This window comes from Leopardus geoffroyi, chromosome B2 (assembly GCF_018350155.1).
Source record: "Leopardus geoffroyi isolate Oge1 chromosome B2, O.geoffroyi_Oge1_pat1.0, whole genome shotgun sequence".
Classification (NCBI taxonomy): Eukaryota; Metazoa; Chordata; class Mammalia; order Carnivora; family Felidae; genus Leopardus; species Leopardus geoffroyi.
In genome coordinates, this window is record NC_059332.1 from 12,794,490 (window position 1) to 12,806,680 (window position 12,191).

Genomic DNA, 12,191 nt, shown 5'->3' on the forward strand with positions numbered 1-12,191 from the left:
TAGTGCTGAAAAGAGTATGCACGGCACCGGGGCGGGGTGGGGGGGGATCCGGGGGACCTTGCAACCCACGAGGGGGTCCTGCCCCTCCCTCCAGGGTGGTCTGGACGGACGTGCCACGTGCTACGGGCAAGTCTGGGGAAAGCAGCCTGAATCACCGCCTTCCCCGCTGATGTAATACTCGATGCTTACGGTTCTGAGAGGTCGGGGCCCAGTGGCTACAGACTTGGCTCAAATGTTCACACGAGGGGAAAAGCGGTTTCACGTGCGGCAATGGGACGGGCCTCGAAAACACCAGATGCAGAGCAGGAACGGCCCCTGGTGAACGGCGTCTCACTCGCGGACACCTTCCGGCACCCACTCCTACACCGGAAGGCCTGGGGGCGGCGGTTGAACACTCGGGCACCCAGCGCCGCACCTGATACCCCATCCGGGGCTCCCCGGGGCCCAGCGCTACTGGAGGCAGAGATGCACGTATGAAGGCAAAGCACGACGGGGCCTTCGAGGAGCTTTTTGCAAAATCTCTGCTTCCGGGTGATTCGCTTCCCTCAACACTAGCTCAGCAAGGGACCTGCCTCCAGCAGGTGGAAACCAAGAGCAGAGACGGTACAAAATCTTTACACAAGATGGGTAAGGCAGGCACAGGCCTCTGCAAAGACCACAGCCCGTACTGGGTTGATGGGCATCCCCGTCCCAGACCCCTCTGCGTGTAGCACCGCAGCCGGATGTAAGAGGGGGACAGTGGTGAGCCCAGGCTAAGCAAGGGGTGCCCAGAAAGTTCCCTTACTACCGCTAGTACATCTTGCATGGATTTCTTTAAGATCTCCCTTCTTTTACTTCTCTCCCTTATTGCAACAGAGAATCTCTTCAACTCACAAGCTTGAGTAGAAACCATCTTCCACAGGAACAGTGTGGGACTCAAACCTCAGACAAGCAAACGGAAAACATGGAGTGCCTCCAGCAAAACCCCACATCTTGCTCTATGTTGAAACAGCCTCCGGACCCTCCTCATCTCAAACGTGTAGCCAATTCACGTTTCCACAAGTACAATAGCTTCCTAATGGAGTCAGGGGCGAAAAGTTTTACAAGAGCGTTGAAGGTGCTGAACCCATCAATGCGTTCGTAGAAGACTACAAACGGATGGATAGTTTCCTGGACCATCATGGTTTCGATGGATTCTTTGTATGGTGTCCGTCACCGTGGACATCGGGGTCCTTACCACGGTAGCACTGTGTGATCCTTCTCTATTCCAGGAGAGTCACTTAATTTTTTAAAGGAAAATGCACTCTCGCGTCTGCTTCTCTAAACCTTGTTTAAAATAAAAGAAAGTAAAAGATCCTGGTCTGCGTATACTTCCCAGTCTTACTCCTCAAGCAATGCCTCAAAAGAAGTGGCCACTGTTAACAAATCCACGTTCACGGTTTCTAGAAGTGCCATAGTGGGACACTCCTCCAAGGCCCGGGTCCTTTCTCCCAGAAAATAGCATTGTCACCAATGAACTGACCACTTCACAAGAATACCTTTCTTGAGAATATCGATGGCCCCGAGAAGGGAAGAATTCTCACTCCTAATTGAAGTCAATGACTTTCGGGAAGCCACAGGTCAAGGTGTTTGCGGTCTTTCAGCGGGATTCCACGTGCCCAGGTTTTGGTGGGTGACCTTTCCACCAAACATCCCACGGAGCTCCAAAATAACTTACGATCTAAGAGAGAGGCCAGCCTGACAGGTCGAGACGGAGGAGGGAGGAGATGAAGGGAAACAAAACTCAATGAAAAACCGGGACAGGGACAGTGTCCTCAAAGCAGCATCGACCTTATGGTGACAGATACCTGTTCCCAGAAGGCACGTGTAACGCAGGTGGTGAAAACATGCCGCCATGCCTCATGAGTATCTGCACGGAGCCAAGTCTCCAAGTTCCGGTCGGGTGCTTTTGGTTCTTTTCCAGCAACCGAAAGCAGAGGGGGGTTGGAGGGTTACCCTGACAGGCCTGGCCGTCCTCCCCTCCCATCCCCTCCCCTCCCCTCCCTTCGCCTCCCCTCTGTGACTGCTAAGAGCCAAGCATGGGAAGTAGGTAGAAAACCCCCAGCTCCCTTGATAACCTGCTTCCTGCAAAGGCAAACTCCAGCACTCCAAGTCTTAAGATAATTGCATTATATTAAAGTGAAACCATTTTTCTTTAAAAAAGGAAGGAAGGAAGGAAGGAAGGAAGGAAGGAAGGAAGGAAGGAAGGAAAAGGGGAGTTGATTTGAACAATGAGGTTATGAGTTCCAGGCAGCTGGGCTCTGACCACAGACCCGGTCAGCGCCCTGCTTCCGGGGCTCCGGAAGGCACAAGGGGAGCCCCAAAGCCTCCGGACGGCAGGTGGCGGAGCAGGAGGCAGGAGTCCAACATTCAGGAGCAGCCAGAATCTCTGATGTCACAGGAGGAGGTGGGAGAGCAGGTGTGCGTGGAAGCTCCCGTGAGCCAGAAGTCACCGCATCCTCAAGGTTAGCTGAACACCGTGTTGTGCTGTTGCGTCACCCGGATGAACGTCGCCCTCCTGCTGAGCTCCTTGAGTTTGGCGGCCCCCACGTAAGTGCACGTGGACCTCAGTCCCCCAAGAATATCCAGAATAGTGTTTTCTACATCCCCTTTGTAAGGCACTTCCACGGTCTTGCCCTCAGAAGCTCTGGAAGAAAAAGGAAGCTTTTCTTTCTAATTGGTTGTTTCCTCCCCCCCCCCCCCCCCCGTAAGAACCCAGCTGTAATGACTCCCAGCTTTAGCACTTGACACAGCCCCCAAGGCACTCAGGTAGCTCCGTGCCACACCCTCTGATCCCAGTCCCACATTTGCTACAAATGCTGAGCCGGCCACACCAGCATCGCAGATGAATGCGTGCCTCCCATGCGAAACGCACAGCCTCACTGCTGGCCACCGGGAGCGTCTGGAAAAGGAAAGTCCTCATCAGCAGCCTTGGAAGAAGTGACCTTCTCGGCAGTAGCCTCCACTCTGCTCCTTGCTACTCCTCAATCCCTACACCGGCGTCCAATTGACCCCGAGCCCCACATGCCCAAGGGGAAGAACAGACGTGGCACATTACCTCTTGAACAGCCTCCCCGCCAACTGCCTACAATTAAGAGGTGAAAGAGATATCCATGCAGACTCCCACGTACCACGGTTTGACTCCGCCGTGGTGTGAAAGCAATGCGCCTTCAGCAGAAACCATATGTCACATTCCAGACTTGGACAATCCTCACCTGTGATGCAGGCCACTGATGGCCACAGCTACGTCAGCCCCGGGATCATGAGGGGTGAACGGTCCCAATACAGTGACCAACCACCCTGCACCCTTACGACCTGTATATACTGTTTGGCAGTAGGGTATTTGACAAATGACACGAGACATTCAACACTTCCTTATTAAAAAGGCCTCGTGTTAGAAGATTCTACCCAACTGAACGCTAACGTGAGTGTTCTGAGCACACGTAAGGTGGGCTAGGCTGAGCTACGACGTCCGATGGGCTAGGTGTATTAAATGGGTTTCAGTTTACGATATTTTTACCTTAAGATGGGTTTATCAGGACATAGCCCCGTAAGTCAAGGAAGATCCACAAAATGGACAGCTCAAGCCCTGTTAGGCTGCATGGACATACAGTCCAGACTTGCTTCTGGAGGGGCATTACAAGAAGGAAATCTCCAATCTATGCAAAACTCTAGCCTTCATCGAAGGCTCGGGCAATCTGGAAATTCTGACAATTAACCAAACGGTGGACTCTTCTTTCCTGGTCTCTTCAACTAGAAAAGATAGCATCTCTCAATCAGAAATTCATTACCTAGGATTTCAAAACAGCATTAACTCTTGTTGCGCTGAAATCCACACATCCAAGGCTACCCTTAAGCGCAATGAAATCTACCCGCTTTAAACCACTGACTAGACCAAGCTGGCCTCAGGGCTGGTTCAGAGCACCAAGCTCTCGGAGCCCGTCACTGGCCACTCCCAAGACGATTCACATCACCACGCTCTGTGACCAGGGACCAATATCTCTGCCCATGTGCCCACAGTGACTGCCATTTTGCTTTTTACAAGAGATTTCCATGGCCTGCCCGGGGCTTGCTGGAAATCATCCAGGCTCTCATCGTTGCTTCTCTGCTACCTGGGGATGGCACCTCGTGCAAGTCACTTATTGCTGAAGCCCAAGTCTTCTCATCTGTAAAACGGAGGTACTTTGATCTGTCTCCCAGGGACAGCGTGAGGACTAAATGGTTAATGGCTGGGAAGGAAGCAGCAAGGCATAAACAGCTCTACCTTAATTAAATACAACGTCAAAGGGGGACCATTCTTGTGAGAAGACTGTAAACTGCCAGGGAAAAAAAGAGAAAGAAAGAGGGAGGGAGGCAGAGAGAGAGACGGAAAAAAACAGATGCAGCCCGCAGGGCCCAGGCTGCCTCCAGATTGAGGTTCTAATTCCTTCGGCACTTCCCTCTCTTGTCTAATCGGCTTCCAGAACAGTCTTGAGATGCTTGAGTCTTCTATTTTCGTTTTGCCTAAACCCTGCTGAAATTACAGATGGGTTTTTCTTTCGGCTCCTTGGCTTCCGTGTGTGCTATAACCTGGTCTGCCCTTCCCTGTCTACTTTCCTTGGAACCCGAAACGGATGCAACAGCTAGAGGGCAATAAATGTACTCCAGGCGAAGCGTCTAGCTGTTGCCGAACCACAATGGCTCCGCTTAACGTGCCAGCACCCAGCAGACACCGCACAGGCCCCTGGGTAGGGAGGGTGGTTGCTGGTAAAGCGTGAAGCTTCTGGGCCAGAGGCCCGGGGTGCCACCGAGGCAGTAATCCTCACCCTGCCCACCCTCACGAACCATGCCACCTCTCCCATCGGGCACCACGTGGGAGGGACAGCGTCCTCCTGTTCTAACCCAAGTTTCCAGGATGATGGTAGAAGCGTGGTCCCCTATTCCTGTTCCCCACCCTGCCTTCCCTAGGCTCCAACATCATCGTGATGGAGTTTCCTCTTCCAAAGGAGAAAAGGACTGGAGAGAATGGGAATGGACATCAGTCCGCCAGGATCCCACAGAAGCGCGGAAGTCTGGCGGAGTCCCCCACACCTCCCACCTGCCCGCCCGTGAATCTCAGCGGGGTTCTGGGATCTTCCCTCTGGCTCGATCGCACTCTCCCACAACACCTCTGCATCCCAGATTCTCTAGAGAAGCTTTCAAGTATGGGCTGAACGTAAGAAATGGAGGGTGTCCAGCAGCGAGGGCTTGAGTTTCCATGGATGCAAGACCTTCTGTCCTGTCCGCTTAGTGGGACTTGTCATCAGGCTAATGCCAATGAGAAGTAATAGCAGCTTCTATGGAACAGGGCCAGGCAATGATTATGTGCTGTCCTAAGGCTCTTAAAACACACACGCAGACACGTAAAATGGAGGCGACACAGAAAATAGCCAGGTTATCTCTTGGGATCGTGGATTTGTAAAACAAAAAGGCAGGAGTCAGCGTGCCTTCTGCGGGGAGCGACACAATTAAATGGCTAAAAATGCTGCCTGTGTCAACCATCAGAGCGTGGAGGCTGTGGACGGTCCCACTGCAGGGGAAACACGGCACCCTTCCGGAAAAGCCTGACCTCCATGCAACGCCGTGCACCACACCTGTTTCACAAGCAACGGGAAACCCATTCTTCAGCCCAGTGCTTGCAGCCTGAACTCATTCCAGGCGAGAGACTGGCACTTACAGGGCTGGCCGAGCAAAGGCCCAATCGGAAGGACAGGGCAAACACATTCCTGCCCATCCCCTGGAAATCTGGAGTGTCACCTCCCAGACTGGTCGCCCCCTTGTCACATTTCCCGCCCCCCGTGCCAAGAGACTTCTGCTCTGCACGTCCTTTGGAGGGCCCCCAACACAGCAAATGCTGGCTGGATAAAAACTGGGACTGTTTAGAAAAAAGCAGGGTACGTTCTCTAGCTCCCTCCCACGGCCCATCGGTATCAACAGAACTGATATCCGAGACCTGCTTCGGTCCTGTTTCTGTAAATGTGAGGCCTCAGCCACAGAGGGCAGGGCGCTGGCGCTTCCCCTTACCTGTATTCGGCGACCCCTCCTGCGTGTTTCTTCATCGCGGTTTCGGAGCTCATCCCATAGAAGAGCTTGAGTTTCTGCCCGTTCTTCTCAATCACCTCTCCGGCACACTCAGTGTGGCCCGAAAACATCCCTCCTAGCATGACAAAATCAGCTCCGGCCCCTAAACTCCCAACAGTGAGGACAAGAAGGGAGGAGAGCTCAGAGAAAACCGCTCAGAGAAGATCGGCTCTAGAAGGATCTACGGGCCGCTCCAACTCACCCTTCCTTTGTTCCTAGCGATAATCAAGTGGAGAGTTCAACCTCTCCCTTTTTGGAGAAAGTTAAGAAGTGAAGATGGGCACTGGACACCCAGAGAGAGAAATGCTGCCCACCACTGATGATCGGGGGCTAACGCACTAGAAAACCCTTGACGGTAACTGACGGTCAACTTGACCACCTTCCAAGCAGAGGTCTAAGTCTGGTCATCAGAGCAGCCTTGAGAATGGGGCAGCATTTTCTCCAGCGTGTTGCCTAATCTCCTGCTCCACAGTCACTCCTCTGGTGTTCCCAACAGACATCTGGTCTACCTTGGGCCATCAGCACTCTCACACTCTGCCTGTGTAGATCACGAAAGACCTCAGGAACAGACTGAAACTCCTACCCTGGAGACGGGGTATTAAGAAGAGAAACCTGGGGCGCCTGGGTGGCTCTGTCAGTTAAGCGTCCGACTTCGGCTCAGGTCATGATCTCGCGGTTTGTGGGTTCGAGCCCCGCGTCGGGCTCTGCGCTGACAGCTCAGAGCCTGGAACCTGCTTCGGATTCTGTGTCTCCCCGTCTCTCCCTGTCTCTCAATAATAAATAAATGTTTAAAAAAAAATTAAAAGAAAAAAAAAAGAGAAACCTAAATACTACACACGTGTGGCACCGAAGCTGCCTCTCCAGTGTTTATCACAGGGCACGGCACACGGTCGACCTAGAGTAACTAGTTGTCAAGAAAGGAAAAGGCGAATGTCGAAGAACTAGAAATCTCACCGTTCCCATCCCGTGCCCGGATGGCTGTGCAGTATCTCCACTGACTATGAACTTCTGAGGCCTATGGAGGGTTTACATCCAGAACACGACGACATCGGGGTTCAGATGGATTCAGTAATTAGGATAAAGGGCAAGGAGGAGCACCAAGCATAGGAACCCCTGAAAAGTGGTCCTGACCTCTTCCATCGAGTCATGGACGCATTTACAGGAGGACTGTGGGATCTGCATTAGGCAGGCCGGGGCCTTCTGTTCAGCGTCTCAGAGAACCAGGCCCTGCACGGCTGGCCCCCTGGCCTGGCATCAGGCAAGCCGCACACAACGGGCCCCTTCTACCTGGTGGCAAGACTTACAGGTCCTTCACTCCAGGGTCCCTAACCTGAATGCTGGATCCTTGGCCCCTCTTGCCGTGACCTTAAGGGGGCAGAGGAAAACTAGCATCCAGCCAGGCCTCCCACTGACCACCAGAGGGGATCCCCCAAACCAGGAACTGTTATCTACCGGGCATCTTCTTAACAACCAGTCACTTACCCACCAGGAGTGCCAGCTCCTACTCTGTGTGGGGAACCCAAGCCGGAGCACCCAGGCAGCAAGTACACTGAGTGCAAAATTCAGTAACAAAAACGTCTTTGGCTAACAGGGGTGAGCTAGGGGGGCTCCTGACTCTCCCTGCTCTGCAGCGGCCTGTGGGACCCCGACCTCGTCACTCACTTCTCAGGGCCTCAGCCTCAACTATCAAGTAGGCACCCTGGATTACACAGAGTGTTCCCTTCCATAAGGGAGGGTTCCCTTCCATAACCAACACGCTTGATGAACCAGCTCTGACGGACGCAGTTGGCCACGGGTAAGTGGCGAACGGAGGGCACAGCACGGGGAGGCGCTGCCTGCCTACTGCTTTCCCAAGGAAAAGCCAGGTGGCCCCGGCTTACCCCTGCTGGGAAACAGGGGCCTCGGCCTGTGGGGACAAAGTGCTGGGGGGGGGGGGGGCTCTGGTCCCTCCCAAAAGATTCCCCCTACTTCAGTCCTGGAGACCCTCCCTGAGGTCACTCTGGGCCCGATACTGGCTTCTTCCCCGGCACCCTGAGCCTTCTACACCTGGCTTGTAAAGATGTCACCCGCGTCTATACCCCAGGATGCCGGCTGGGTTTGCTCAGCCACCAACCAGAACCAAGCCCACATGGGGATTGTGGCCAATCGGGGCCGAAATCCAGGGATAGGAAATCAGCACAGGCTCAGAATTTCCCCAACATGCCCCGCCTCTTCATTCAGATTCCCATCAAAGGCTCTGGGGGAGCTCCCTGCCCTCCCTCCCTGTCCCCTTACCAAAGGCTTTGGCGACATCTCCTGGACAAGTGCAGCCTCCGTCCTTCGAAGAGGAAAAAGCAAGGAGAGGGCGTCAGTGGGGTGCTCAGCCAGGATGTCCCCTCCCCCCGGGGTGACTCGGTCATCCGGAGGTGATATCCGGGCGCACTCCCAGCCAAGGGCAAGCCCCCAGCCAAAAACAGCGACCCTCAGAGCCCGAACCCAGCACTCCCGGGTTACCGCGTTCTGACTCAGTTTGCTCCCGTTTGCACCTTCTGTTTGCACCTTCCGTCCCGCCCCCCCCAAAACCCTGCCGTGTTCCCCCTGGGGGTCTACCTTGCCCGGGAAGCCCTGGACAGGAGCCGCTCTGAGACCTCGCCCCCCCGCCAGCCCCTCACACAACACGCCGGGCCTGGGCCTTCCGAATTCATTGCTCATCCAAGCAGTCACCTTTCCCTCCTGCCTGGCGGGAGGTGAGGTTTATTTAGGACAAGAGCAGGATTATTTGAAGAGCCAGGGAAAGAAAGGACACTGAGTTAGCTCCTGCGTGATTCCAGCCACTCCACGCACCTCCCGCTCATCTTCACGAAACGTGCCCAGTTAACTTACAATCAAACATGCACCCTGGATCCCCCTCGCCACCCATGGAGGGCACACGCCTGGGGCTAATGCCTGCGGGACGGTCACCTAGGGCCTCCCGGCAGGTCCAGCCACGGGGGTTATGTTTACACACCAGCAACGCGGTGCGAGGCTTCCAGGACGCAGAGCCCAAGGCGCGTCCCTACAGACACAGGCTGCTGCCTGCTCTTCGACGCAGGAGTCCAAGGAGGACGGCGAGGGTGGCCGGGAGTTGCAGCCAGACCCCACAGACAGAGAGGCAAAGAAGCAAAGGCCCGGGGGCAGCAGGGGCAGGCCCTTGCTGAGGGCTGGTGTGACAGCCGAGCCCTGAGGTCAGAGCCCGGAGGCGGGACCCGCCCACAAAGGCGCCACGCCAGCCTTGGGAAGGACACAGAAAACACAGGCTGCCCGGGCCACCTTAGGTCACAACTGGCGGGAAGGTGTGTGCACCCCCGGAGTTGGGGGGCATCTAGTGAACGGAGATGAACCACTTCATGAACAGTGCCTCCGACGGAGAGCATGGTGTCTCTGTGACTCAATTCCTACCCCCCTTTTTTTTTTAATTTTTATTATTTTTATTATTTTTTTGACACACACACACACAGTGTGAGCAGAGGAGGGGCAGGGAGAGAGGGAGACACAGAATCCGAAGCAGGCTCCAGGCTCTGAGCTGTCAGCACAGAGCCCGACACGGGGCTCGAACCCACAAACTGTGAGATCATGACCTGAGCAGAAGTCAGACGCTTAACTGACCAAGCCACCCAGGCGCCCCCTGATTCCCCCCTTTTTAAGTCCGCTTTTTAGGCCTGTCCCTCTAGGAACTAGAACTCCATTTCTGCTTCATTACTTCTTTGCAGTTGGATCAAAATGTAGGTGTGGAAAGCTTGTCTTGTTTCTTTACGCATCTTTACCGAGTACAAATGCTTCCTCAGTCAAGTCCGTTACAGGCACACCTCGGAAACATTACTGCTTTGAGTTCCAGACCGCTGCGGTAAAGCGAGTACTCCAACAAAGCAAGTCCGGTGAATTTTCTGGTTTCTCAGCACGTAGAACAGCTACACGTACGGTGCCCTGAAGTCTACCAACTGTGCAACAGCCTTACATTCTCAAAAAAAGGTGCACCTTCATTAAAATGTACTTTATTGCTAAAAAACGCTCACCATCCCCTGAGCTTTCTCGGCAAGCCGGGACCGCTGATCCCAGATCACCGTAACAAATATAATAATGAAAAAGTTTGACATTCGGGGAGAATGAACCAAAAGGCGGCACAGAGACGCGAAGCAGGCAGATTCCCATTGGAAAAATGGTGCCAACGTACTCGCCCAATGGCGGGTTGCCATAAACCTTCAATTTGTAAAAACAAAACCAAAAAACAAATAAACAAACGTGGTATCTAAGAAGAGCACCGAAGCTTAGCGCAATAAACAAGGTATGCCTGTATCCACGAGCAGCTTCTCTGATCCCAGAGGGCCACAGGGTGCTGAGGAACGGTCATTTTGGAAGTAGTGTCTCCGTGGAAGTGACGTGGCCAACCCGTCCGTGCGAAGACAGTGACAGGACTTGGGATTGTACCTCGTGTCGGTGCTTCCAAACTTCAGCATGTCTACTTTCCCTATCAAAGGTACAAGCCCCCTGTATGCCCTTCGCTCGTCCTGCCAATTTTTAAGTGCTTTATCTCGTTATTAAAACCAGTTTCACATGACAGGGTTTCAAACTTATGACCTCAGAAGAGTAAACAAATTCATGTTCCCGTGAAGCTGGACGTTATCTGACTTACAGCACAGCACAACACACACACACACACACACACACACACACACACACACACACTCCCCAAGTCTTGTACTCACTTGCTTGTGAGTCGCCATGGACTGCCAGGGTGTCTCGAGTGGGGCCCCCACACTTCTGCATTTTTGTGGTTAGTGATGAGGCCCTGGGCTACTGGGACCCTCGAAAAGGAGCTCTTCTCTTCCCAGGATGGGCCAAGACAAGATGCCCACAGTTGAGAGGACTTCGTGATGGGGCGCCTGGGGGGCTCAGTCGGTGAAGCGTCCAACTTTGGCTCAGGTCGTGATTTCACGGTCCGTGAGTTCCAGCCCCGCATCGGGCTCTGTGCTGATGGCTCAGAGCCTGGGGCCTGCTTCGGATTCTGTGTCTCCCTCTCTCTCTGCCCCTCCCCCGTTTGTGCATTTCCTCTCTTTCTCTCTCCCTCTCTAAAATAAATAAACATTAAAAAAAATTCTTTAGAAAAAAAGAGGGCCCCATGACGTGTCACGGAGGGGAAATCACACTTACGGCATCTTCTGTTCGGCACGTTTGTAAAGAAACAACGCAGCCCAAACAAGCCAGACTGTGCATTTAACCCAGTGCAATCCAACGTCACATAATGCTTTAGGGCAAAGGAGGCTGCTCCCTGCTATCATTTCCAGGTAACTTGTAAAAGGTGTTCAAAGCACCCTTTCATGTACCCGGGAGGTAGGGCAGCCGGGGCAAATCTCTACAATCTAAAACACGCATTCGCTTTCACTTATAAACGTTCACAGCTGCTGGGAGGTTATCAGAAACAAGGTGCCAATATTCGAAGAGCCTCTTGTTTTTGTTGTTCCAGAGCGTTAACGTTACATTTTAGTAGAAAAAGCATCACATGACATGAGCGGTAGGAACTTGATCTGTGAAGCGTCAGCCTACCTTTTCTTAAAAATACCTGCTCTTCCCTGGGGGCGCCTGGGTGGCTCGGTCGGGTGAGGGTCCGACTTCGGCTCAGGTCATGATCTCGCGGTTTGTGAGTTCGAGCCCTGCGTCGGGCTCTGTGCTGACAGCGCAGAGCCTGGAGCCTGCTTTGGATTCTGTGTCTCCCTCTCTCTCTGCCCCTACCCCACTTGCACTTTCTGTCTCTCAAAAACAAATTAACATTAAAAAAATTAAAATAAAAAAAAACCCTGCTCTTCTCTCAAGTGGAGGCTGGTGAAGCAACTAAGGAAGACGCAGAGGGAATGCAAATCAAGCACCTACTATGGGCCAGGGGGGTGCTACCAACTTCATTTTTCTATTCGAACACCACAAGAACATAAAGTTGATATTTTGTGGGTGGAGGGAAGCATGAGGGGGGCTCAGGAAGGTTGGGTGACTTGCCCCAAGTCACACAGCTATACCAATGGAAGAACAAGGTTAGAGCCCCGGCTGAGTACACTCTAAAAACGTCT

The 12,191-nt window shown here is 53.4% G+C and overlaps 1 protein-coding gene across 2 annotated transcripts in view; it reads right to left on the minus strand.

Annotated features, from left to right (window-relative positions):
• Window positions 1–2,133: 2,133 nt before the first annotated feature.
• Window positions 2,134–12,191, minus strand: part of GMPR (guanosine monophosphate reductase) — a 44,680-nt gene continuing 34,622 nt past the window's right edge. For both annotated transcript variants that reach the window (XM_045497321.1, XM_045497320.1), the window contains 3 exons: window positions 8,392–8,434; window positions 6,061–6,220; window positions 2,134–2,665 (listed from right to left, as the gene is read on the minus strand). In XM_045497321.1, coding sequence (XP_045353277.1) covers window positions 2,485–2,665; window positions 6,061–6,220; window positions 8,392–8,434 — 384 coding nt within the window. In that variant the 3' untranslated portion in view covers window positions 2,134–2,484. The remainder of the gene's footprint in view (window positions 2,666–6,060; window positions 6,221–8,391; window positions 8,435–12,191) is intronic.